This window comes from Globicephala melas, chromosome 1 (assembly GCF_963455315.2).
Source record: "Globicephala melas chromosome 1, mGloMel1.2, whole genome shotgun sequence".
Classification (NCBI taxonomy): Eukaryota; Metazoa; Chordata; class Mammalia; order Artiodactyla; family Delphinidae; genus Globicephala; species Globicephala melas.
The window spans coordinates 107,132,895-107,158,034 of record NC_083314.1 but is presented as its reverse complement, the minus strand read 5'-3'; the positions used below and the strand labels follow the sequence as shown (position 1 = coordinate 107,158,034).

Below are 25,140 nucleotides of genomic sequence, written 5' to 3'. Positions count from 1 at the left end.
ACATGTGCAGTTTTTACATTGTTTAGTATTATGAATTATTTCAGGAGACATAGATGATTGTGACACAGTGGCACAAAACTACATGTATGACCATCGGCCTTCAAAAACCCTCTCTCCAATATATGAAATGGATGTAACAGAAGCATTTGAGCAGAAAATGGAATCAGAAACACATGTTACAGACATGGATTTTGAAGATGAGCAACACTTTGCAAAACAAGATTGGACGCTATTAAAGCAACTGCTCTCTGAAGAGGATTCAAACTTAAATATTACAAATTCTATTCCTGAAGACTTAAATTTAGCACAGTATCTAATCAATCAGACACTACTTTTAGCACGAGACAGCTCAAAACCTCAGGGTAAAGCACATGTTGACACTTTAAACAGATGGAGTGAACTAACATCTCCATTCGATGATTCCTCAGCAAGCATCACCATGGCTAGTTTTTCCTCTGAGGATTGTTCACCCCAAGGGGAATGGACAATTCTGGAACTAGAAACTCAGCATTAAGAGTATTAACACTTTGGAAAATGTTAAACTATGCCACCGCTTTATTTTTTTGATGCTTATATTATATCCAAGTGATAATTGCATTAGCCTATTAGACTATCCTTAATATTGAGGAAGTCTTTCCAATTTACTGAAGTAAACATAGTTTGTTTATTAATATATCACATGTAGAAAAAAGTGTTTTTCTAAAAATCTTGAGCATGTTTTCTATAATTATTAGAGAAATTAGAAGACTTGTAAGGAAACCCTTGCTTTAGTTTTCCTTTCCTAACTGATCATTCATTTACTTGTTTATCATTCAATAATTTAAAATGTGAATGCACAAGTAGAACAGTCCCTTTACTTTTTGCTCTGCATATGGTAACCATAATTTAACAATAAAAAAACTTATTGTGCTTGTGTCAATTTATGTAGAGTTAATTTGTAACATTCAAACGCAGGTTGGTATGGTTGAGGCTGATAGCTTAATATTAGAAAAAACCTTCGCTTTCCCAACAATTCACGTCCAGGAAATTGTCAAGTAAATGCATCTCAAATTTCACTGACATTTTTGCTAAAACAGGAGAAGTGGAATTTCCTGTAACTCTTTTTGGGATATATCCGCGGAAAGGCATCTGCCCTTGTTGAAAAAAAGTGGGAAAACTGTCCATCTGTTTTATCTATATAGACTTCCTTTATAGTTAATCACTCTCCATTTTTCATTCCATGGTAGAGATATTTTTGAACTGCATCTGCAGTAATCCTGCACTAAATATTACCTTGAAAATGGGTACGTGAGGCAATTGAGTTATAGAGTTAAATTGGGTGCATGTGTGTGCACATACATGTATGTTTGCTTTTCTATTTGTCTATATGCTCTAGTTCCTTATTTCCTTGATCAGATTGTCTTTCAGTCTGTAATTTTGGTAGAAAGGCAAAGATAAACATCTTTTTTACAAAATTCTACTGGGGAGTGAACACTTGGTTACCTACTTGATATTGGTGGATGTTACCCTTAGGGTGATGGGATTTAGTAGAATTGGCACCTCTCAAAGCTTTGTAACTAACTAATAATTTCTCTAAAATAGACCAGAAGGAAATATTTTGGCTTAGAATTCCTTTTCTAAATTAACAAAGTTTCGGGCAATTCCCTGGCGGTCCAGTGGTTAAGACTCAGTGCTTTCACTGCTGTGGCCCAGGTTTAATCCCTGGTCAGGGAACTAAGATCCTGTAAACTGTGCAGCGCGGCCAAAAATAAAAATAAAAAAATAATAAATTCACAAAGTTTTCAACAAATGATCAACATTAGCGAGAACCTGTAACTATATTGAATATCAACAATTATATTGATGCACAATCATTTGGTATTCTTATATAATAACATATTAATGTTAATATTAGCTACTAACCTGTTATACCATACCTTTTTTAACTAGAAGCTCTGCAAGGGACACTCATTCATTCAAACAGTCAAGAAACACATTTGTTCTAGGCACTGAAGTGTGAAGATAAATAAGGTTTGATTCCTGCCACCCAAAAGAGTTCAGTTTCTAATGAGGAGGGAAAACCATATAAGAAAAAGGTCAAAAACAGTATTATAAGAACTTTGTGTCTTAAAGCTGGATGGGAATTTAGAGGTTAGTTTAATCCCTTCAAATTCCCAAGGAGGACTCTGAAGCCCAGAGGAATTTTAAAATTGCCCAGGGTCCCACACTGATTTGTGAGTTAGAATCCAGTATTCCTTAATTTCAGTTAGATGTTATCTCTACCACACAACACACTTCATTTGACTTTTATCATAAAATCTGAAAACAAATTCATTCATAGATAGTTTGTAGCATAAAGAAATAATATATGATAGAGTCAGAAACAGCACAGATTTCCAAGACAGTGTGTTTTCTTTTTCTCCAAATGTGAAATTGTTTTGTTATTTTTAATAAACTACCTCAGAAGTTCACAAATTTATAATTGAAGCTTCATTTCTTTCATGTCACATTTGCAAATAGATAGTAGGGAAGGACTTAAGTCCTTAAGTATGACCTCTTAGGTAATTTCAGGACGTGTTTTCTTATCATGCCCTTTTGTGAACAACACATCTACCAGTCTGTTTCCTGCAGGACTCTGGGCTAGTTCTTTATCATTCAACAAACATATACTGAAAAATAACTACTAAAATTTATTTAACACTTATTAAATGTTAGACACTGTGCTGAGTGCTTTAAATATGCATTAACATCTAATTCTCACAACAGTTCTATGAGATATGTCTTATCTTTATTTTATACATAAGGAGACTGATGTAGCATCCTTACCCTGGATGAGCTACTCTAGTGGAAGAAACTAAGAGAGAAATAACACATTATGCTATTGTTTGGTAAGATAGCAATTGTATATGGTCAGAGTTGTAATAGCTCAGAGGGAAAAGCTATGAACAGATTGTCAGGAAGAAAAGATTAGAGAAAGCTTCTTAAGGGCAAGTAATATTCAGTGAAGCTTCAGAATTTCTATAAAGGGGCTTGGTGGCTGCAATCTAGTTGGAAGTGTAGGCCAGGCAACTTGACTTGAAGATGAACTTTTATAGGAAGTACTTTGCTTTTCCTTAGATTGTATGTTACAGATCAATAAAAATACAAACATTTTTAAAACATGCTTTTATACATAGTTTACCTAAGACTCAAAAACTCCATCCATACAAAAAAAAAATCTTATTTTTTTTAAATTTGAGTTCTTGGTGGAGGACTGATGAAGATTATGGAGAGAGTCTAAAGCCCCTTTGTACCATCTCTTGCAGCAATCAAGTAATAGCTGATGCTGGCTTTCCAGGAGGAGTAGGAATTTGCTTGGTGATAGGGCATTCTAGACATAGGAGCACCTTAGGGAATGGTGACCAGGATGTGTGTTGAGGATGCAGACAAAGAGTGGTAGAAGATAAGACTAAAAAGCTGAGTTGGAGTTGGATTCTGGAAGTTATTAAATACTATGCTTAAATGTTTAAATAGTCAAAGCTCTGGATTTGGTAGGCATCATGTCTCTTTCCATTATGCATTCATTTATTTATTTTTAACTCTCCCTGGACAATCTGTTTGCACATTCTTGGGGAAATAACCACCTACTGCTCACAATGGGTAGTCATCAAACTTGTTTCTTAAGTTACTAGGTAACATAACCAGGTGTTTCAGAAAGATAACTGTCAGCAGTAATGAAGATGGCCTGTTTTGGAGAAGCACTCAGATCTCAAGATGCAATTACAATAGTTCTGGCAACCTTAGAAATGGGGAACGGAAGAGGATTTGGTAACAGAGACATTAGGTAGATTGAGATATGGTGGCAGAAGATAGAAAGGAATTTTTTAATTGCTATCAAAAATAACATTTATTCCACACATATTTGAGGGCCCATGATATTTCTGGGTATTAAAGGATGAATGGCATCGCATCTGTCCTTGAATATCTCAGTTTAGTGAGAGATTGTTAAAACTTTTTAAGTTGTGTCAAAATAAAGCTCTGTATGAAGTGTAATCAGTGTACACAGGAGAGAGAAATGATGGAATGATACTTCGATAGGCTCCTTTACTATTTTAGGACTAGTAAGAGTTCACAAGACAAAGGAAGAGGCATATTCGGCAGAAAAAGAGTTTAGAAGCAGTGGGGAATTCTTGTTCCATATGGCTGAAGAGTAGAAGGGAATGGATGGGGAGGGCAAGAGATGAAGTTGGACAGGGACATATAGTACAGAGAGGAGCATGATCAGATCTGCATTTTAGAATGATCACTCTGGAAGCAGTATGTACAATTGAGTAGAGCAGGGTTCAAAGCAGGTAGACTAGTGATGAGTGTTAAAATAATAAAGGCTTGAACTAGGGCAATGGCTGTGGAGATAGAAGGAGTGGCCATATTAGGTTTAAGATGTGGATTGGAGAAACATTGATTTTGGGTGAGAGGAGGGAGTCATCTTAGAAGACTCAGGATTCTGACTGAAGTGCCTGGGTTGTGGATGACGTCATTAGCCAAAAATTGAAGCAAGCTCAGGAGTGGGGATGAGTTCAGTTTAGGACATACTGCGTTTGTGAGGCCTGTGGGACATTCAAGAGGCTGAAGACAAAATACTGTGGAATAGTCAGAGAAAGAAAAGCCGGAGAAGGAGACTGAAAAGGAATATTCAGAAGTAAGAGAACTAGGAGGCCAAAGATAAGAGGAGACAGTGGTGAATGTATAATCACCACTAATCAGAGAAGGGCAAATCAAGGCTGAGATTCTACTTTAACCTATCAAAGTGGCAAGGATTTTTAAAAGTTTGTAAAAAAAAAATTCAACAGTTAGCAAGAGAATGGTAAGTTTGGGATCCTTGTATGTTGCTGTAGGAGTGTAAATTACCTTTCCAGGAAGTAATTAGGCAATCTATGTCAAGAATGTTTATAACTTTATATCCTTAAACTAGTCCTTTCCCCTCTTGGGACCTGCCATTGAGAAATAAGAAGAATCTGAGACAAAGATTTGTCTACAAAAATGTTTGTCAGAGAGCTAGATATATAAGTGAAAACTGAAAACTAGCTAAATGTCAACAGCAGAAAGGCTAAATTATGGTACATCTATATAACACATTATGAAATGATTAAAATTGTTTTCAAAACATCTATTTCATGTCAAGAGAAGATACTTATAAGAAAAAAAACCAGAATATTAATTTATAAATATAACATCCAATTTTCTATACTTACAAGTACATAGAAAAAGAGACTTGAAGGAAATAAGTATGTATTAATAGTGGTTATGGTTAAGGGGTGATTATTATTTTTATCTTTTAACTCATATTTTTCATGTTTTCTACAAGGCACAGAAAAATAAGTATGTTTGTTTTTAGGTAAGTAGTAGCGGTTAACAGTGTCAAATGCTGTTTGAAATGTCAAGGTTCACACTTAGACTAGTACATTGGATTTGGACATTAGGACTTTATTGGTAGTTTTTGTCAATTGGTGTTTTCTTTAGAGTAGTAGTAAGGACAGAAACTAGACTACAGTGGGTTGAAAGGTGAACAGGAAGTAAAGAAGTAGAACTTGTTCTTTTAAGGAGCCTGACTGAAAAAGAGACAGTGGTAGCTTGAAGTTACTGTTGTTTTTAAGATAAAAGTAACTTTAGCACTTTGAAAATAAGAGGTTGGGAATAATCAATGAATCAGGGGCCATCAAGGAAGAGGCAGGAGAAGGTGGGATCAAGCACAAAGAATACTAACTGATACAGGGCATTGCAAGGAACTTCAGGTGTTTAAAGCACTAAATGCATGTGGAACAGTAGAGGAAGATAAAGCTGGAAAAGTATAGGAAGGCCAGGACATGAAGAACCTGTAAGCCATGCCAAGGACGGGGAAAGCCATTTAGGCAAACATATTAAATATTTTAAATATATTAAATCAAAGGTAAACATATTATAGGACTGTTTTTTGTTTGTTGTTTTTGGGTTATTTTTGGCCTTGCCGTGCGGCATGTGGGATCTTATTACCTGAGCAGGGATCGAACCTGCACCCACTGCATTGGAAGCATGTAGTCTTAACCATTGGACCACCAGGGAAGTCCAGGACTGTTTTGTTAAGATTATTCTAGCTGCATAGTGTGGAAAAGTATCTTAGAGAAGAGACTGGAAGAAAGAAGACCTGTAAAGGGGTCATTGGAATAATTAAGGAGAAAAAGAGACCCAAACTAAGGAAAAAATGGCGAAGATAGAAATAAGAAGATGGATTTGAGAGAAAATTAGGAGGTAGAATGAACAAGATGTGGTTACCAACTGACTATGAAGACTTGGAAGAAGGGATAAAGGTGATTCCTCTTCATACCCCAGAATTCTAATAGGTAAAAAATGGAAGGCTGATGCTTTGTAGTTGAAAAAAAGATAATTTTCAATTTGGACATGTCACATTTGAAATGCAGTTGAGACAACCAAGGTATATAATATGTCTTTCAAAATTCAGAAACCCAACAAACTATGATATTTCCACTCCCCACTCCATGTACTGCTAGTTTTGTTTCTTTGTGTTTTTTTGGTGGGGGGGAGTAGGGGGGTGGGAACTTGGTTTGTCTCAATTTAGTGGTTTATTGCAGGAGCTATTTTGAGATTGGAATTATCTACATACTCTTCTCCAGTGATATGTATATTATTTATACTATAAATTCCTATATTAAGACTACTTTGAATCCAGCTAGTTAGATATGAGAAGTATACGTTTCTATCATGTTAATATTGCATGAGTTACTTTCAGTGTTTGTGATTCATCTTACACACAATGGTTTCTTAATTACTTCCAAACTTAGCCAGTATTATCACAAGAATTTTAATTCTAATCTGAGAATTTCAATTCTATTCTGATTCTATATTTTATGATAACAGTATCCCAATCAATTAAATAATACATTTCCAAATCAGGAAGATATTAGGAAAAAATACTTCCACACCAAAAAATACAGTATTTTTCCCTAAAAGGTTTTCAAATAAAATGTTCTGAAGCTTACCTCTTTTTATTCAATTTATGGTCAACTTTAGTCAGGCAAGAGAGCTAGATAAAAAATTAAAATAGAAATATACCTGCACTTAAACATTTACATGCTTAAGGAAGATGTCTAACACTCTTACAAAATTGTCCTTTTACTTAGATCCAAACTCTCAAAACATGCAGAATCTACTTTTAAAGTCAAGAAAGTAAATAGAATATTTTCCTACAGTCTTCTGATCTGGATAAATTATAGAGAACAACACAAACTCAAGAAGTTAGAAAAATAACATTAAATTGAATCCAAAGAAAGTAGAAGAAAGGAATTAATACAGGCAATAGTGGAACTTAATTAGAAGTCAGAAAAAGAATAAAACTGATAAATCTAAGGGCTAATTCTTAAAAACAAAACCACCCACACACTAGCTTAATGGAGAGAAAAGCATAAGTACACAATATTAGACAGAAAAAACAACAGAAATTAATAAGGTAGTATTTTATGCAACTACATATAAATACAGTAGAAAACCTGGATGAAATGAATAACTTCTAGAGATATATAAATTACCAAAACAGGCTCAAAAAAAGACAGAAAATCTACACAGATTTTTAGCCTTGGAAGAAACTGAGAAAGCATTCAAGATCTATCATTTTGGCATATTGGAGAAAGAAGAAAGCTTCCAGATGCAATTTAAGAAGCCATCATAATATGATCACCAAAATTTAACTAAAGATAGCATAAAAGAGAAAATTATGGAATAATATCACTTATAATAATCAATGCAAAATTCCTAAAAGATCCAGAAATATATTAAAATAATATGTGGCAATTTATTTAAGGAATGTAAGACAATTTAAGGTTGGGAAACCTATTCATATACTATATCCACATTAATAGGTCAAACATAGAAAAATCATCTCCATAGATACCAAAATTTAACTTGAAACAATGATGCCAAAAAGTACTATAAGAAAAGGTGAGATTATTTACAATTGCCAAGATATGGAAGTAATCTAATTGTCCATCAACAGATGAATGGATAAAGAAAATGCAGTGTGTATATATATATAAATACACACACACACACACACACACACACACACACACACACAGAGTGGAATATTATTCAGCCATAAAAAAGAACGAAACTTTGCCATTTGCAACAACATGGATGGACTTGGAGGGCATTATACTAAGTGAAATAAGTCAAACAGAGAAAGACAAATACTGTATGTTATCACTTATTTGTGGAATCTAAAAAATACAACAAACTAGTGAACATAAAAAAGAAGCAGACTCACAGATATAGAAAACAAACTAGTGGGGGAGGGGCCAGATAGGGGGAAAGGATTAAGAGGTACAAACTATTATGTATAAAATAAGCTACAAAGATATATTGTACAACACAGGGAATATAGCCAATATTCTATAATAACTATAAATGGAGTATAACATTTAAACATTGTGAATCAGTATTTTGTACACCTGTAACTTATATAATATTGTACATCAACTATACTTCAATAAAAAGAAAAAAGATAAAAAAGGAAAACGTGTGATACTTTAATATAATCCTGCAGTAAGAAAGCACATGAGGGCTTCCCTGGTGGCGCAGTGGTTGAGAGTCCGCCTGCCGATGCCGGGGACGCGGGTTCGTGCCCCGGTCTGGGAAGATCCCACATGCCGCGGAGTGGCTGGGCCCGTGAGCCATGGCCGCTGAGCCTGCGAGTCCGGAGCCTGTGCTCCGCAACGGGAGAGGCCACAATAGTGAGAGGCCCACGTACCCCCAAAAAAACAAAAAAAGAAAGCACATGAAACCCAGAAAAAACACATGGAACTCCAAAACATAAAATATAAGATTGTTAATTTGGTTATTTAAATTTTAGAATGAATATATGCCCCAGATACCATAAACAGAATGAAGAGGCAAAAGATAAACTGGGGGGAATTTTTTTTCTTTTTAACAAAAACTAAAATGCAAATGGCTGGTAAACAATCAAAAGATGTCTAACCAGACTCAAAGAAGCATAGAAAAAGAACCATAAAAGAGTTTTTGAAAATATGAATACATTTAATAAGTAATAAATTTGATAAGTGAGACTATTATAAGTAAATAAATGACTATCCACTAAACATTTTAATTACTTAGGAACTATGAATGAAAACTAATTAGATGCTTTGCCAACATAAAAAATTATTGGAGTTAATTAGATTCAACTAAGCAATTGAAATATATTAAGGGAGAGATACAATTCCAAGTATTATTATACTATACAAGTTTAAATTATTGGTCAAGTCAGTTACCTTGCTTGGAATTCAATTTCACTTCTAATTTTGAAAATCAACCTAAAATTCTGGGCAGGTTACATTAAAATCAATCCAAGAACAGTGTGTGGGTTGACTGTACTTTTCATAGTCAATGAAATAAGAAAATCTAAAAACTACTGAGGAAATGAAATCATTTTGAGCTGTCATGTGCATCACAAATGCCTGAGTCAGTTTATATTATCTCACAGATTTATTTATAGCATGTCAGTGTCAAACAGCTATTACTGCCATCACAAATCCTTATTTGCTGCTTTTTCATTTTTAAATTTTTTTAGAAGCAGGAAATAAGTCATCTTATAAGATCATTGTTTAATTCATTCATTAAAATGATCTTACTAATCATTTTAAAATTTATTTGAACATAATGTTGACCTGACATCTTAGAAACAACAATTCAGTCAGGAGACTCTAAAGTTAGTAATACTGGGCTTCCCTGGTGGTGCAGTGGTTGAGAATCTGCCTGCCAATGCAGGGGACACGGGTTCGAGCCCTGGTCTGGGAGGATCCCACATGCCGCGGAGCAACTAGGCCTGTGAGCCACAACTACTGAGCCTGCGCGTCTGGAGCCTGTGCTCCGCAGCAAGACAGGCCGCGATAGTGAGAGGCCCGTGCACCGCAATGAAGAGTGGCCCCCGCTTGCCGCAACTAGAGAAAGCCCTCGCACTGAAACGAAGACCCAACACAGCCAAAAAGAAATTAATTAATTAATTAATTTTTAAAAAGCAAGTTAAAAAAAAATAAAGTTAGTAATACTACTACTAAATGAAGAAAAATATTACATAGGTAAGAATTCTTAGGGGAAAAATATTTTCTTAAGCACTTGTTTTGGAAAGATATGACTGGTTACCTGACTCATCCGTGGGAATGATGCTTCATTTGTGTATGAAAATAATCTAATCTTCATGTTTCAGTTCCCTTTATTTTAGTCACCAATAATATGATAGTATATTTATTAATTTTGATTGACTGTTTACCCTAAGTGAAAAGTTGAAGTATATATAGTTTCTTTCTTTTTTTTTTTTTTTTTGGTATAGTTTCTTTCTTTAAGTAATTTGTATTCTAGAAACTTTATAATAAGAAAAAAGTAAGAGCAAATTAGGAATCATTTACAAGAAAGACAACAATGATTTATATTCTTAATATATAAATACCTCATATATCAATCAGAAGAATGCTAACAGCCCAGTAGAAACCTAGGCAAAAAGTAAAAACAAAATTAACAAAATAAATAGAAATGGTCAATAAAAATACAGTGAATGATATAATGTTTTATATACTAGTTAGTAAAGAGGTAAAAAACAAAATATGGTCATTATTTAATTGTAAAGATAAAATCATGAAACCTAATGTCTAGAGTACAGTGAGACTGGCACTGCATTCATATATGTTAGTGTAAGTATAAATCAGTGCAAACTTACTGGAAAGCACTTTGGCAATACGAATAAGGGTCTTAAAAATCTTCATAATTGTTGAATCAGTAATCTCACTTTTAGAAGAGTAATGAATAATCAGAAATGGTTAAAAATAAGCACATGTATATAATATTTTAATGTCCTAAAACATAGTAATGAATAAGTTATTTTGATATGTTGGGATATTAAGCTATTTTATTAAATATCATGTTTGATAAGAATATTTGGGGACGTCCCTGGTGGTGCAGTGATTAAGAATCTGCCTGCCAATGCAGGAGACACGGGTTTGAGCCCTCGTCCAGGAAGATCCCACATGCCGCGGAGCAACTAAGCCCGTGCGCCACAACTACTGAGCCTGTGCTCTAGAGCCCACGAGCCACAACTACTGAGCCTGCAAGCCACAACTACTGAAGCGGGAGTGCCTAGAGCCCGTGCTCTGCAACAAGAGAAACCACCACAATGAGAAGCCCATGCACCACAACGAAGACTAGACCCCGCTCACAACTAGAGAAAGCCCACGTGCAGCAACAAAGACCCAACACAGCCAAAAATAATTAAATAAAATAAATAAGTGTATTAAAAGAAAAAGAATCTGCCTGCCAATCCAGGGAACATGTATTCGAGCCCTGGTCTGGGAAGATCCCACATGCCACGGAGCAACTAAGCCCGAGCGCCCCAACTACTGAGCCTGTGCTCTGGAGCCCACAAGCCACAACTACTGAGCCCACGCACCTAGAGCCTGTGCTCCGCAACAGGAGAAGCCACCGTAATGAGAAGCCTGCACACTGCAACGAAGAGTAGCCCCACTCACCACAACTGGAGAAAGCCCATGTGCAGCAATGAAGACCCAACGCAGCCAAAAATAAATAAATATTTTTTAATTAACTAAAAAAAAAAAAAATTGATGATTTGGGGTATGCTCACAATAAAATGAAGGAGTTAGATGTTAATATGTATGTATATGTAATATATTAATGATAAACACTTTAGTCTTATGTGTCAATCTGGGTGGGCTCTGGTACCCAGTTATGTAATCAAACATGAATCTAGATGTTGCTGTGAAGGTATTTTGTAGGTGTATATAACCTCTACAACCACTTGACATTAAGTAGAGATTATCCTTGATAATGTGAGTGGACCTCATCCAATCAGTTTAAGGCCTTAAGAGCACAAACTGAGGCTCCCTGAAGAATAAATTCTGCCTCAAGATTGAAACATCAATTTCTGCCTGAATTCCAGCCTGCCCTACAAATTTCAGACTTGCCAGCCCCCATAATCCTGTGGACCAATTCCTTAAAATAAATCTCTTAATATATATGTCCTATTGGTTCTGTTTCTCTGGACATCCTGACTGGTATAACTGCTAATATCCCACCCTAAATTCTGGTCTTCTCCTTTTCCTTCTCAACAGAATCCTAAATTTTATAGCAGGGTACTTGGCTACTCAGAATGAAAACTACATTTCCCTGCCCTTCTTGCAGTTAGCTGTAACGATGTGACTAGGTTCTGACCAATGAGGTATAAATAAAAGTGTTGAGTGATACTTCCTGAAAGTTTCTCTATAGAGGATGGTGATTTCTTCTCTTCTTTCCTATATCAAGCTGTCTGAAGCACAAATGTGTTCTTTTTTTTTTTTTAATATGGAACGCTTCACGAATTTGCATGTCATCCTTGCACAGAGGCCATGCTAATCTTCTCTGTATCACTGCAATTTTAGTATATGTGCTGCCGAAGTGAGCATGCGCAAATGTGTTCTATCAGCCCTCTTTTGTACCATGAGGATGAGGGCCACACCCTAGAGATGGCAGAGCGGTAACCTATGTACCTGAATACCTCATGAAACCACTATACCAACCCTGGACTACCTATCTTAGGATTGCTATTACATAAGGGAAGAGAACTTTGTATGTTAAACTTAGTATTTCAGACTATTGTTGATTTGGATTTTCTCTTACTTGAAGCCAAACACAAACTTAATTGGTGCACGACATATGAATACATTACTGAAAAGAAATACCTAACACATTGGTAGTAGTTAGCTCTGGATTTTGGAATTTGTTGTTGATGTTATATTTACTATTCTTTCTGTTTTTTATATTAAATATATATATTAATTACTCATATAATAAATTTTTAATAAAAATACTGAAAATAATAGGAATTATTTTTCCTAACAATTTTTGTAATGATTGTAGACATTGTAAGTGAAACATAAAAGATGGGTCTCATTGTGTCTTTAAAAGATAGATGATAGCCTTTAATATGATCATTAAAATGCTTTTGAACACGAAGCAAGTCAAATGAGTTTAAAAGCATAGAATTAGGAAAAGGACCCATTCATTTCCATTATTTTCATCAGAGTTATGCATACAGTTTAAACAGTGAAATAGTTCTGCAAGCTTTAGTAAAAAACAAACATCAGTCCCCTGCCTGGCTCCACCTACCCCAATCCCACTTCCTACAGCAACCACTTTCAAGTCTCTAAGCTATTTCTTGTTTGCTTCTATTTCCCTAAATAACATGAACTCCCTGTGACATAATCTGTCACACATTAACTTTTCAGTTTTAGATATTATCTATTGTCATCTCACTCTGAAAAATGAGAATTTGATTCTCATTTACCCACACCCATTACCCAACATAGATGTATAATAATTTTAGTTGTATCAGAATTTAGAGTTTACATTATTATAATCATGAAAAAACTACTTACTGCTAAGTAAGTTAGTAACATGATTACTTTTCCTTCCATTCAGTTTTTCTTCCCTCTGAAGTTATAACTGTAGTTTTTTTAATTGAAGTATCATTGATTTACAATATTGTATTAATTTCAGATGTACAACAGTGATCCAATATTTTTATAGATTACACTCCATTTAAAGTTATTATAAAATATTGGCTATATTCCCTATGTTGTACAATATATCCTTGTAGCTTATGTATTTTATACATAGTATTTCATACCTCTTAATCCCCTACCCCTATCTTGTCCCTCCCCCCTTACCTCTCCCCACTGGTAACCGCTAGTTTGTTCTCTACATGAGTCTGTTTCAGTTTTGTTATATTCATTCGTTTCACTTTTTAGATTCCACATATAAGTGATAACATACGCTATCTGTCTTTCCCTGTCTGATTTATTTCAGTAAGCATAATACCCTCTGGGGTATTATGGGTCCATCCATGTTGTTGCAAAAGGCAACATTTCATTCTTTTCTTATGGCTGAGTAATATTCCATTGTATGTATACACCACATCTTCTTTACCCATTCATCTGATGATGGACACTTAGGTTGCTTCTATGTCTTGGCTATTGTAAATAATGTTGCTATGAATATAGGGGTGCATATATTTTTTCTAATTAGTGTTTTTGTTTTCTTCAGATAAATACCCAGGAGTAGAATTGTTGTATCATATGGTAGTTCTTTTTTCAGTTTTTTGAGGAATCTCCATACTGTTTTCCACAGTGGCTACACCAATTTACATTCCCACCAACAATGCACAAGGATTCACTTTTCTCTACATCCTCACCAACACTTGTCATTTGTTGTCTCTTTGATAACAGCCATTCTGACAGGTGTGAGATGATCTCATTGCAGTTTGAATTTTCATTTCTCTAATGGTTAGTGATGTTGAGCATCTTTTCATGTGCCTGTTGCCCATCTGTATGTCTTCTTTGGGAAAATGTCTATTCAGATACTCTGACCATAATTTTACTTCCAAATTTTGAATATATTGTTTCCAGTGTTGCTGTTGTTAAGAAGTCTGATGCTGGGCTTCCCTGGTGGCGCAGTGGTTGAGAGTCCACCTGCTGATGCAGGGGACACGGGTTCGTGCCCCAGTCCGGGAAGATCCCACATGCCGTGGAGCGGCTGGGCCCATGAGCCATGGCCGCTGAGCCTGCGCGTCCAGAGCCTATGCTCCGCAACGGGAGAGGTCACAACAGTGAGAGGCCCACATACAGCAAAAAAAAAAAAAAAAAAAAAAAAAAGAAGTCTGATGCTATTCTGATTCTTTATAAGTAGTCTGGAGAATTTTAGGATTCTCTCTTTGTCCTCAGAGTTGTAAAATGGTATGAACCTGTGCTCAATGTGGGTGTATTTTCATCCATTGTCCTAAGCATTTGGCAGGCCTTTTCAGTTTGGAAACTCACATCCCTCAGTTCTAGAAAAATTCCCTAAATTAGCTAACAATTTCTTCCTCCCTCTAGTTTCTCTGTTTGTATTTTTGGAACTCCTATTATTTAGACATGAGACCATTAATACCTTTTCCTTCATACTAATCTCTTTGTCTTTGTTCTTTACTTCTTGAGGTATTTCCTCAATTTTATCTCCCAATCTTTCCATTCAGCTTTCCATTTTTCATTATTGCTATTATATTTTCTATTTTGTTCTTTGAAATTTCTCTTCTTAATAGTATTTTGTTCTTGTTCCTTTGATGCAATGTCTCCCCCTATTGATCTGAGGATATAATTTTAAGTTTTACTCTCTGAACAGAGAATTTCTCCAAATTTGCTTTTTTTCTATGTGTTTGTTTTAGTCTCTATTTTTTACATTAGCAGAATTTGTGGGCTGTTTGCTTATACTTTAGGGACTCAAAAGCTTTTTTGAAAACTCTGTGTGAGTGAGTGGGACTTGCTGCTGACAGTGGGCCTCTCTGCAGGGTCAGCTGATGGGGCTCAATTTTTGTAAAACACCAGTGTCAGTATCTTGAGGTCTTTTCACCTGACCTGGTTCAGTGCTTCATAGAGCAATCTTCCTATTGCTTGCCTGGAGGAAATGACCTGGATACAAATATTCTAGGCTGTGACTGTGGAAAGATGGTTGAGGGTCTCACTTTCCATGTGTAACTAACTGTTCTCTTATCCTCCTATTTTCAGCAAACTCCACTTCCAACTGCACTTGCAGTCCCCCAGTCAGAGACCCTCATGTTTCCCTCTTCAGAGAAAGAACCTCCAGTTCTGCTGAGGTGAGAGACATGGAATCACCTGGCCATGAGGAGGGCATCTTGGGTTCTGAGTGCTTCTTAAACAGACTTTTGACAATTCTTCTAAATTTTAGTCACACCTCTGGTACACCAGAACCTCTGGAACAAATTCCTAAGCCTCTGGGAGTTCTGAGTTACTTTTTGACTTTCCCCATTGCTGGCTTAGGCTTTAGCTTTCTTGGATTTATTAGGTTAGTTATCACTCCTTTTGCTTAGAGCTTCCCAAATGTGGTTACCATCTCCTCTACCATTCTGTTTTGTCTTTGCTAATGTACATTTTTATTTTTATTTAAATATCTTCAACATCATTTATAAGATTTACATTTATTCATTTTGTCATTTTGTTTTATATTTTTATGGTTTGCGCTTCTTTCTTGTTTTTTATCTTTTTTCTCTATAAATCAGATTTTATTTACTTTTCTCTAGTTTTTGAAAAGTCAGTATTCCATTTTTAATTCTCCAAACAGTTAACCCTATTTTCCCTAAAACATTCTTTAACTTATATTTCTCAAATCCACAAGAATCAAATGTGTAATTCTATCTTTTGAGTTTCCCCTATTTAAGATAAGGAATTAGCATACCTCTCCATCACTCGCCTCTGTTATGTCCTTTCTTACTTCTTTCTCTGTTATTGAGATATTTTGAATGTTTGGATCCAGATTATCATTCATAATTTTTACATAACTTCTCTAGAGTAATTCTGACTGTTTTAACCCGGCTCCCCACAAAACAGAGCCTAAGGCAAAGCTTGTGGAACTAATGCTTTGTTGGAGGGTTCAGTCCCAGGGGAGCAACAGTGAGGGGAAAAAGTAAAACAATGAAGGAAGTAAACAGAAGGTGGCAAGTTGTGCTCGGCTTCATGAGAAACAGCTGGTTTCTTGGTCACACAGGACATCTTTGGAGAAGCCAAGGGAAGTTCTGGATTTTGGAACAATTGGGAGGAAGAAGAGTGAACAACTTATGTGCTCAGTCCTATCTCTTTCCTCCCACTGCTCAAAATATGCTCAATAGGAGTTAACTACCCCACACTTCTAGTTTGTGACATGGGCCCCTACTGGCAGCTACTGGAGAATCCAGAGCCTATGTGGATTCCATTGAGCCATACAGCTCCCACTGTAACATGTATGACAGAGGCCATGCCAAAGCTGGCCATTAATACCTGCCTGGGAAGGCTGAGCCAGCTGGTGGTGTCAGAAGACAAAATGCAGTTGGAGCAATCAAGACTTATTATTGAAGGAAAGGCAAGAGCCTTTGACAAGGTTGCTTGGGCTGGGAAGCAGAGCAAGTGCTGAGCCATAGGGGTCAAGAAATGGAAAGGATCTGAAGACTTGCATAAATGAGTGCATTACACTTGTGTTTATCTTCTGTGGCCATATTTATAGTTCTTTAGATTTATGTCTTCATTTAACTCGTTTAGTGCTTATTGCCAGTCCTTCTTATCTCTCAGTTGACAGAAAAATAGCTTGTAGTAATTATCTCCTGTAATTTGGTGTGGCAACAGAGAAGTGCAAGGCTAACATGATTTTTTCTTCTTTCTAGGCAACATCTTTTATTTCCTTCATGGATGTCTGGACTACTTCTTCTATAGCGCTGTAATTTAAAAACAGTGTCGGGGGCTTCCCTGGTGGCGCAGTGGTTAAGAATCCGCCTGCCAATGCAGGGGACACGGGTTTGAGCCCTGGGCCAGGAAGATCCCCCATGCCGTGGAGCAACTAAGCCCGTGTGCCACAACTGCTGAACCTGTGCTCTGGAGCCCCCGAGGCACAACGACTGAAGCCTGTGGGCCTAGAGCCCGTGCTCCACAACAACAGAAGCCACCGCAGTGAGAAGCCTGTGTACCGAAGGAAGAGTGTCCCCCGCTCGATGCAACTAGAGAAAGCATGCATGCAGCAAGGAAGACCCAACACAGCCAAAAATTAATAAATAAAATAAATAAATTTATTGAAAAAATAAAAACAGTGACAGGCCATGTCTAAATGTAGGTCTTTGTCATTTATTTTTGCCAAAAACATGGCTATTCCTTTCTGTCTGCATCTATGGGCTTTTTTCTCATCAAGAAAGTGTTCTTCCCATCAAACATTTGATTTTTCTCCCATTTGTTTTGGTTTCCTCTTCATGAATACCTATTACCTTTTCTCGCCTTTAGCTGTATCACCTACCTCTGACCTTTCTCTCTTTATCCTGGAGTGTCTCAAATAAACCTCATTATGTATTCAATATTCCTCCAGAATCAAGTTTTTCTTCATTGCCAATGTGGATATTTTAATTCTGTGGTTGTATAATTTTTGTATCATTCCATTCCTCCTTTACTTCATTCGTAACATTCTATTGACTTTCCACTTCAGCCTGTTGTCTTACATCTTTCTTCTCATACTCTGGATGCATGTTTATAGAACATGCATGGCTTTTTGTACTCTAAGGATGCAAGTAGCCTCTTAAAGTTTTCTTTTGGATCATGCTTTTCCTTTGAGTCTTTATGATGCCATTTCCTTTCCCTTGCTCTGAAATATTCTGTCATAGGCTCCATGTCAACTTTTTCCTCTACTCATAAGTAAGAGTCCTTAGACTTAGTGTTTATCAGCAGACAAAATGTGTATATTTCCCTTGGTCCTATTCCCTACCCACTTGTATGTATGCCATTTCTTATTTCAATTTCCATGTCTACTAGGCATGCACCTACCATTGTTTGCTCTACTGGCTTTTCCTACCCCACTGTTTGATCATCCGTTACTCTGAAATGATGGAGCACATGAAAAACTACAATATCCTCAGTGTGCACTGCTCTTAGGTTCATCCTCTCTCTGCCCCTACCTACAATGCTGTACTAGATTGGGACATTTCTCAACATGTAGTCCACTATCTTTTTCCTGCCCAGCTGTTTTTTGGAGCTCATCTCTGTGGATGTAGAACAACAGGACAAGGCAATGGAGGTAAAGGGAGGAAGAGAGAAAGGTGATTAATACAATTCTGGCTGCCTCAAAAAGTGGTGCCTACCAGGTAAAGTGATAAGCACAAAATTTCTAGTTGGTGTAGGCCCTTGATCTGAGGCAGAGTGCAAAGAGATAGATACTATGTATCTTATATCCTTTTTCAGACAGTGTCTGAATTATATGATAAAACTTGACTAGGCCTTGAAAGGAAGCCTAGGTAGGAATTTCTTTATCCAGCTCAATATTAAATTTAGGGATTTTTGGAGGCCCTGAACCAAGATGGCAGAGTAGAAGGACATGCTCTCACTCCCTCTTGTGAGAACACCAGAATCACAACTAGCTGCTGGATAATCATCTACAGAAAGACACTGAAACTCACCAAAAAAGATACCCCACATCCAAAGACAAAGGAGAAGCCACAATGAGATGGTAGGAGGGGCGCAATCACAATAAAATCAAATCCTATAACTGGTGGGTGGGTGACTCACAGACTGGAGAACACTTATACCACAGAAGTCCACCCATTGGAGTGAAGGTTCTGAGCCCCACGTCAGGCTTCCCAACCTGGGGGTCCGGCAACGGGAGGAGGAATTCCTAGAGAATCAGACTTTGAAGGCTAGTGGGATATGATTGCAGGACTTCAACAGGACTGGGGGAAACAGAGCCTCCACTCTTGGAGGGCACACACAAAGTAGTGTGCACATCAGGACCCAGGGGAAGGAGCAGTGACCCCAGGGGAGACTGAACCAGAGCTACCTGCTAGTGTTGGAGGGTCTCCTGCAGAGGTGGGGGGTGGCTGTGGCTCACCACGGGGACTAGGACACTGGCAGCACAAGTTCTGGGGAGTACTTCTTGGCGTGAGCCATCCCAGAGTCTGCCATTAGCCCCACCAAAGAGCCCACGTAGGCGCCAGTGTTGGGTTGCCTCAGGCCAAACAACCAAGAGGGAGGGAACCCAGCCCCAGCCATCAGCAGTCAAGTGGATTAAAGTTTTACTGAGCTCTGCTCACCAGAGAAACAGTCAGCTCTACCCACTACCAGTCCCTCCCTTCAGGAAACTTGCACAAGCCTCTTACATAGCCTATCCACCAGAGGGCAGACAGCAGGAGCAAGGAGAACTACAATCCTGCAGCATGTGGAACAAAACCCACAGTCACAGAAAGATGGACAAGATGAAAAGGCAGAGGGCTATGTACCAGATGAAGGAACAAGATAAAATCCCAGAAAAACAACTAAATGAAATGGAGATAGGCAACCTTCCAGAAAAATAATTCAAAATAATGATAGTGAAGATGATCCAGGACCTCGGAAAAAGAATGGAGGCAAAGATTGAGAAGATGCAAGAAATGTTTCACAAAGACCTAGAAGAATTAAAGAACAAACAAACAGAGATGAACAATACAATAACTGAAATGAAAACCACACACGAAGGAATCAATAGCAGAATAACTGAGGCAGAAGAACGGATAAGTGACCTGGAAGACAGAATGGTGGAATTCACTGCTGCGGAATAGAATAAAGAAAAAAGAATGAAAAGAAATGAAGACAGCCTAAGAGACCTCTGGGACAACATTACATGCAACAACATTCACATTATAGGGGTCCCAGAATGAGAAGGGAGAGAGAAGGGCCAGAGAAAATATTTGAAGAGATTATAGCTGAAAAATTCCCTAACATGGGAAAGGAAATAGCCACCCAAGTCCAGGAAGCGCAGAGAGTCCCATATATGATAAACCCAAGGAGAAACACGCTGAGACACATATTAACCAAATTGGCAAAAATTAAAGACAAAGAAAAATTACTGAAAGCAGCAAGGGAAAAATGACAAATAACATACAAGGGAACTCCCATAAGGTTAACAGCTGATTTCACAGCAGAAACTCTACAAGCCAGAGGGAGTATATCATGCCGATATACTTAAAGTGATGAAAGGGAAGAACCTACAACCAAGATTACTCTACCCGGCAAGGATCTCATTCAGATTCGATGGAGAAATCAAAAGCTTTACAGACAAGCAAAACCTAAGAGAATTCAGCACCACCAAACCAGCTCTACAACAAATGCTAAAGGAACTTCTCTAAGTGGGAAACACAAGAGAAGAAAAGGACCTACAAAAACAAACCCAAAACAATTAAGAAAATGGTAATAGGAACATACATATCGATAATTACCTTAAACATGAATGGATTAAATGCTCCAACCAAAAGACAAAGGCTTGTTGAATGGATACAAAAACAAGACCCATCTATATGCTATCTACAAGAGACCCACTTCAGACCTAGGGACACATACAGACTGAAAGTGAGGGGATGGAAAAAGATAGTCCATGCAAATGGAAATCAAAAGAAAGCTGGAGTAGCAATACTCATATCAGATAAAATAGACTTTAAAATAAAGAATGTTACAAGAGACAAGGAAGGACATTACATAATGATCAAGGGATCAATCCAAGAAGGAGATATAACAATTCTAAATATATATGCACCCAACATAGGAGCACCTCAACATATAAGGCAACTGCTAACAGCTATAAAAGACGAAATTGACAGTAACACAATAATAGTGGAGGACTTTAACACCTCACTTACACCAATGGACAGATCATCCAAAATGAAAATAAATAAGGAAACAGAAGCTTTAAATGACACAACAGACCAGATAGATTTAATTGATATTTATAGGACATTCCATCCAAAAACAGCAGATTACACTTTCTTCTCAAGTGCGCATGGAACATTCTCCAGGATAGATCACATCTTGGGTCACAAATCAAGCCTCAGTAAATTTAAGAAAAATGAAATCATATCAAGCATCTTTTCTGACAACAATTAGAGATTAGAAATGAATTACAGGGGAAAAAACGTAAAAAACACAAACATATGGAGGCCAAACAATACGTTACTAAATAACCAAGAGATCACTGAAGAAAGCAAAGAGGAAATGAAAAAATCCCTAGAGACAAATGACAATGAAAACACGATGATCCAAAACCTATGGGATGCAGCAAAAGCAGTTCTAAGAGGGAAGTTTATAGCTATACAAGCCTACCTCAAGAAACAATAAAAATCTCAAATAAACAATCTAACCTCACACCTAAAGGAACTAGAGAAAGAATAACAAAAAAAACCCCAAAGTTAGTGGAAGGAAAGAAATCATGAAGACCAGAGCAGAAATAAATGAAATAGAAACAAAGAAAACAATAGCAAAGATCAATAAAACTAAGAGCTGTTTCTTTGAGAAGATAAACAAAATTGATAAACCATTATCCAGATTCATCAAGAAAAAGAGGGAGAGGACTCAAATCAATAATGTTAGAAATGAAAAAGGAGAAGATACAACAGACACCACAGAAATACAAAGCATCCTAAGAGACTACTACAAGCAACTCTATGCCAATAAAATGGACAACCTGGAAGAAATGGACAAATTCTTAGAAAGGTATAACCTTCCAAGACTGAACCAGGAAGAAATAGAAAAGATGAACAGACCAATCACAAGTAATGAAATTGAAACTGTGATTAAAAATCTTCCAACAAACAAAAGTCCAGGACCAGATGGCTTCACAGGTGAATTCTATCAAACATTCAGACAAGAGCTAACACCCGTCCTTCTCAAACTCTTCCAAAAAATTGCAGAGGAAGGAACACTCCCAAACCCATTCTATGAGGCCACCATCACCCTGATACCAAAACCAGACAAAGATACTATGAAAAAAGAAAATGACAGACCAGTATCACTGATGAATATAGAAGCAAAAATCCTCAATAAAATACTAGCAAACAGAATCCAACAACAAAACATTAAAAGGATCATACACCATGATCAAGTGGGATTTATCCCAGGGATGCAAGGATTCTTCAATATATGCAAATCAATCAATGTGATACACCATATTAACAAAGTGAAGAAGAAAAACCATATGATCATCTCAATAGATGCAGAAAAAGCTTTTGACAAAATTCAACACCCATTTATGATAAAAACTCTCCAGAAAGTGGGCATAGAGGGAACCTTCCTCAACATAATAAAGGCCATATATGACAAGCCCACAGCAAACATCATTCTCAATGGAGAAAAACTGAAAGCATTTCCTCTAAGATCAGGAACAATACAAGGATGTCCACTCTCACCACTATTATTCAACATAGTTTTGGAAGTCCTAGCCACAGCAATCAGAGAAGAAAAAGAAAGAAAAGGAATACAAGTTGGAAAAGAAGAAGTAAAACTGTCACTGTTTGCAGATGACATGATACTATACATAGAGAATCCTAAAGATGCCAACAGAAAACTACTAGAGCGAATCAATGAATTTGGTAAAGTTGCAGGATACAAAATTAATGCACAGAGCTCCGGGGCCAGGCCTGCCCCACTGTCGCGGAGCCTCTCACCCGGCCGCCCGTGGCTGTGCACGCCGTGGCCGCCGCACCGCGGGTCAGCACGTGCACAGCCCCTGCCTCCCAGCAGCGCAGAGCAGCCCCCTGTTCCGGCCCCACAGAGCGCAGTGCCCTCCTGGTGGTGGTGCGATGCTGTGCTTCCTGAGGGGAATGGCCTTCATCCCCATCCTCCTGGTGACCTGGTTGTCCTCCACCTTCATCATCTCCTACGTGGTCGCCGTGCTCTCCGGGCACGTCAGCCCCTTCCTCCCCTACATCAGTGATACAGGAACAACACCTCCAGAGAGTGGAATTTTTGGATTTATGATAAACTTCTCTGCATTTCTTGGTGCAGCCACGATGTACACAAGATATAAAATAGTAGAGAAGCAAAACCAAACCAGCTATTTCAGCACTCTTGTTTTTAACTTGGTGTCGTTAGTTCTAGGACTGGTGGGATGCATCAGAATGGGCATTGTAGCCAATTTCCAGGAGTTAGCTGTCCCCATGGTACACGATGGCGGTGCCTTTTTGGCATTTGTCTGCGGTGTTATGTACACACTCCTGCAATCCATCATCTCTTACAAATCATGTCCCCAGTGGAACAGCCTTTCCACATGCCGCATACGGATGGCCACCTCTGCCGTTTCCTCTGCAGCCGTCATCCCCAGAGCTATAGGGACTTCCCTGGTGGTGGAGTGGTGAAGGATCCACCTGCCAATTCAGGGGACATGGGTTTGAGCCCTGGTCCAGGAAGATCCCACATGCTGAGGAGCAACTAAGCCCATGCACCACAACTACTGAGCCTGTGCTCTAGAGCCCAGGAGCCACAACTACTGAGCCTGCATGCCACAACTACCGAAGCCCACGTGCCTAGAGCCCATGTTCCACCACAAGAGAAGCCACCGCAATGAGAAGCCTGCGCACCTCAATAAAGAGTAGCTCCCGCTCGCTGCAACTAGACAAAGCCCGCACGCAGAAAAGAAGGCCCAACGCAACCAAAAAGAAATAAATAAAATTTCTTAAAAAAAAAATTAATGCACAGAAATCTCTTGCATTCCTATACACTAATGATGAAAAATCTGAAAGAGAAATTAAGGAAACACTACCATTTACCACTACGACAAAAAGAATGAAATACCTAGGAATAAACCTACCTAGGGAGACAAAAGACCTGTATGCAGAAAACTATAAGTCATTGATGAAAGAAATTAAAGATGATACCAACAGATGGAGAGACATACCATGTTCTTGGATTGGAAGAATCAATATCGTGAAAATGACTATACTACCCAAAGCAATCTACAGATTCAATGCAATCCCTATCAAATTACCAATGGCATTTTTTACAGAACTAGAACAAAAAATCTTAAAATTTGTATGGAGACACAAAAGACCCTGAATAGCCAAAGCAGTCCTGAGGGAAAAAAAAACGGAGCTGGAGGAATCAGACTCCCTGACTTCAGACTATACTACAAAGCTATGGTAATCAAGACAATATGGTACTGGCACAAAAACAGAAATATAGATCAATGGAACAAGACAGAAAGCCCAGAGATAAACCCACGCACCTATGGTCAACTAATCTATGACAAAGGAGGAAAGGATATACAATGGAGAAAAGACAGTCTCTTCAATAAGTGGTGCCGGGAAAACTGGACAGCTACATGTAAAAGAATGAAATTAGAACACTCTCTAACACCATACACAAAAATAAACTCAAAATGGATTAGAGACCTAAATGTAAGACCGGACACTATAAAACTCTTGGAGGAAAACATAGGAAAAACACTCTTTGACATAAATCACATCAAGATCTTTTTTGATCCACATCCTAGAGTAATGGAAATAAAAACAAAAATAAACAAACAGGACCTAATGAAACTTAAAAGCTTTTCCACAGCAAAGGAAACCATAAAGAAGATGAAAAGACAACTCTCAGAATGGGAGAAAATATTTGCAAATGAATCAGTGGACAATGGGTTAATCTTCAAAATATATAAACAGCTCATGCAGCTCAATATTAAAAAAACAAACAACCCAATCCAAAAATGGGCAGAAGACCTAAATAGACATTTCTCCAAAGAAGACATACAGATGGCCAAGAAGCACATGAAAAGCTGCTCAACATCACTAATTATTAG

The 25,140-nt window shown here is 37.5% G+C and overlaps 1 protein-coding gene, 1 non-coding gene and 1 pseudogene across 4 annotated transcripts in view; 2 read left to right on the top strand and 1 right to left on the bottom strand.

The window, feature by feature from the left end:
• BTBD8 (BTB domain containing 8) overlaps positions 1-17,659 on the top strand; it is a 107,499-nt gene extending 89,840 nt beyond the window's left edge. For 2 of the 3 annotated variants that reach the window (XM_030868656.2, XM_060302836.1), the window contains exon 18: positions 45-2,454. In XM_030868656.2, the coding sequence (XP_030724516.2) occupies positions 45-514 (470 nt within the window). In that variant the 3' untranslated portion in view covers positions 515-2,454. Of the gene's footprint in view, positions 1-44; positions 2,455-17,233 lie in introns of those variants that run through there. The other variant, XM_060302846.2, reaches the window with a different exon arrangement.
• On the bottom strand, positions 12,346-12,452 carry LOC115859962 (U6 spliceosomal RNA). The gene has a single exon (XR_004042280.1). It is a non-coding gene; the product is annotated as a U6 spliceosomal RNA (small nuclear RNA).
• A 5,487-nt stretch (positions 17,660-23,146) lies between the features above and the next one.
• Positions 23,147-23,701, top strand: LOC115859885 (DNA damage-regulated autophagy modulator protein 1 pseudogene; annotated as a pseudogene).
• Positions 23,702-25,140: the final 1,439 nt, after the last annotated feature.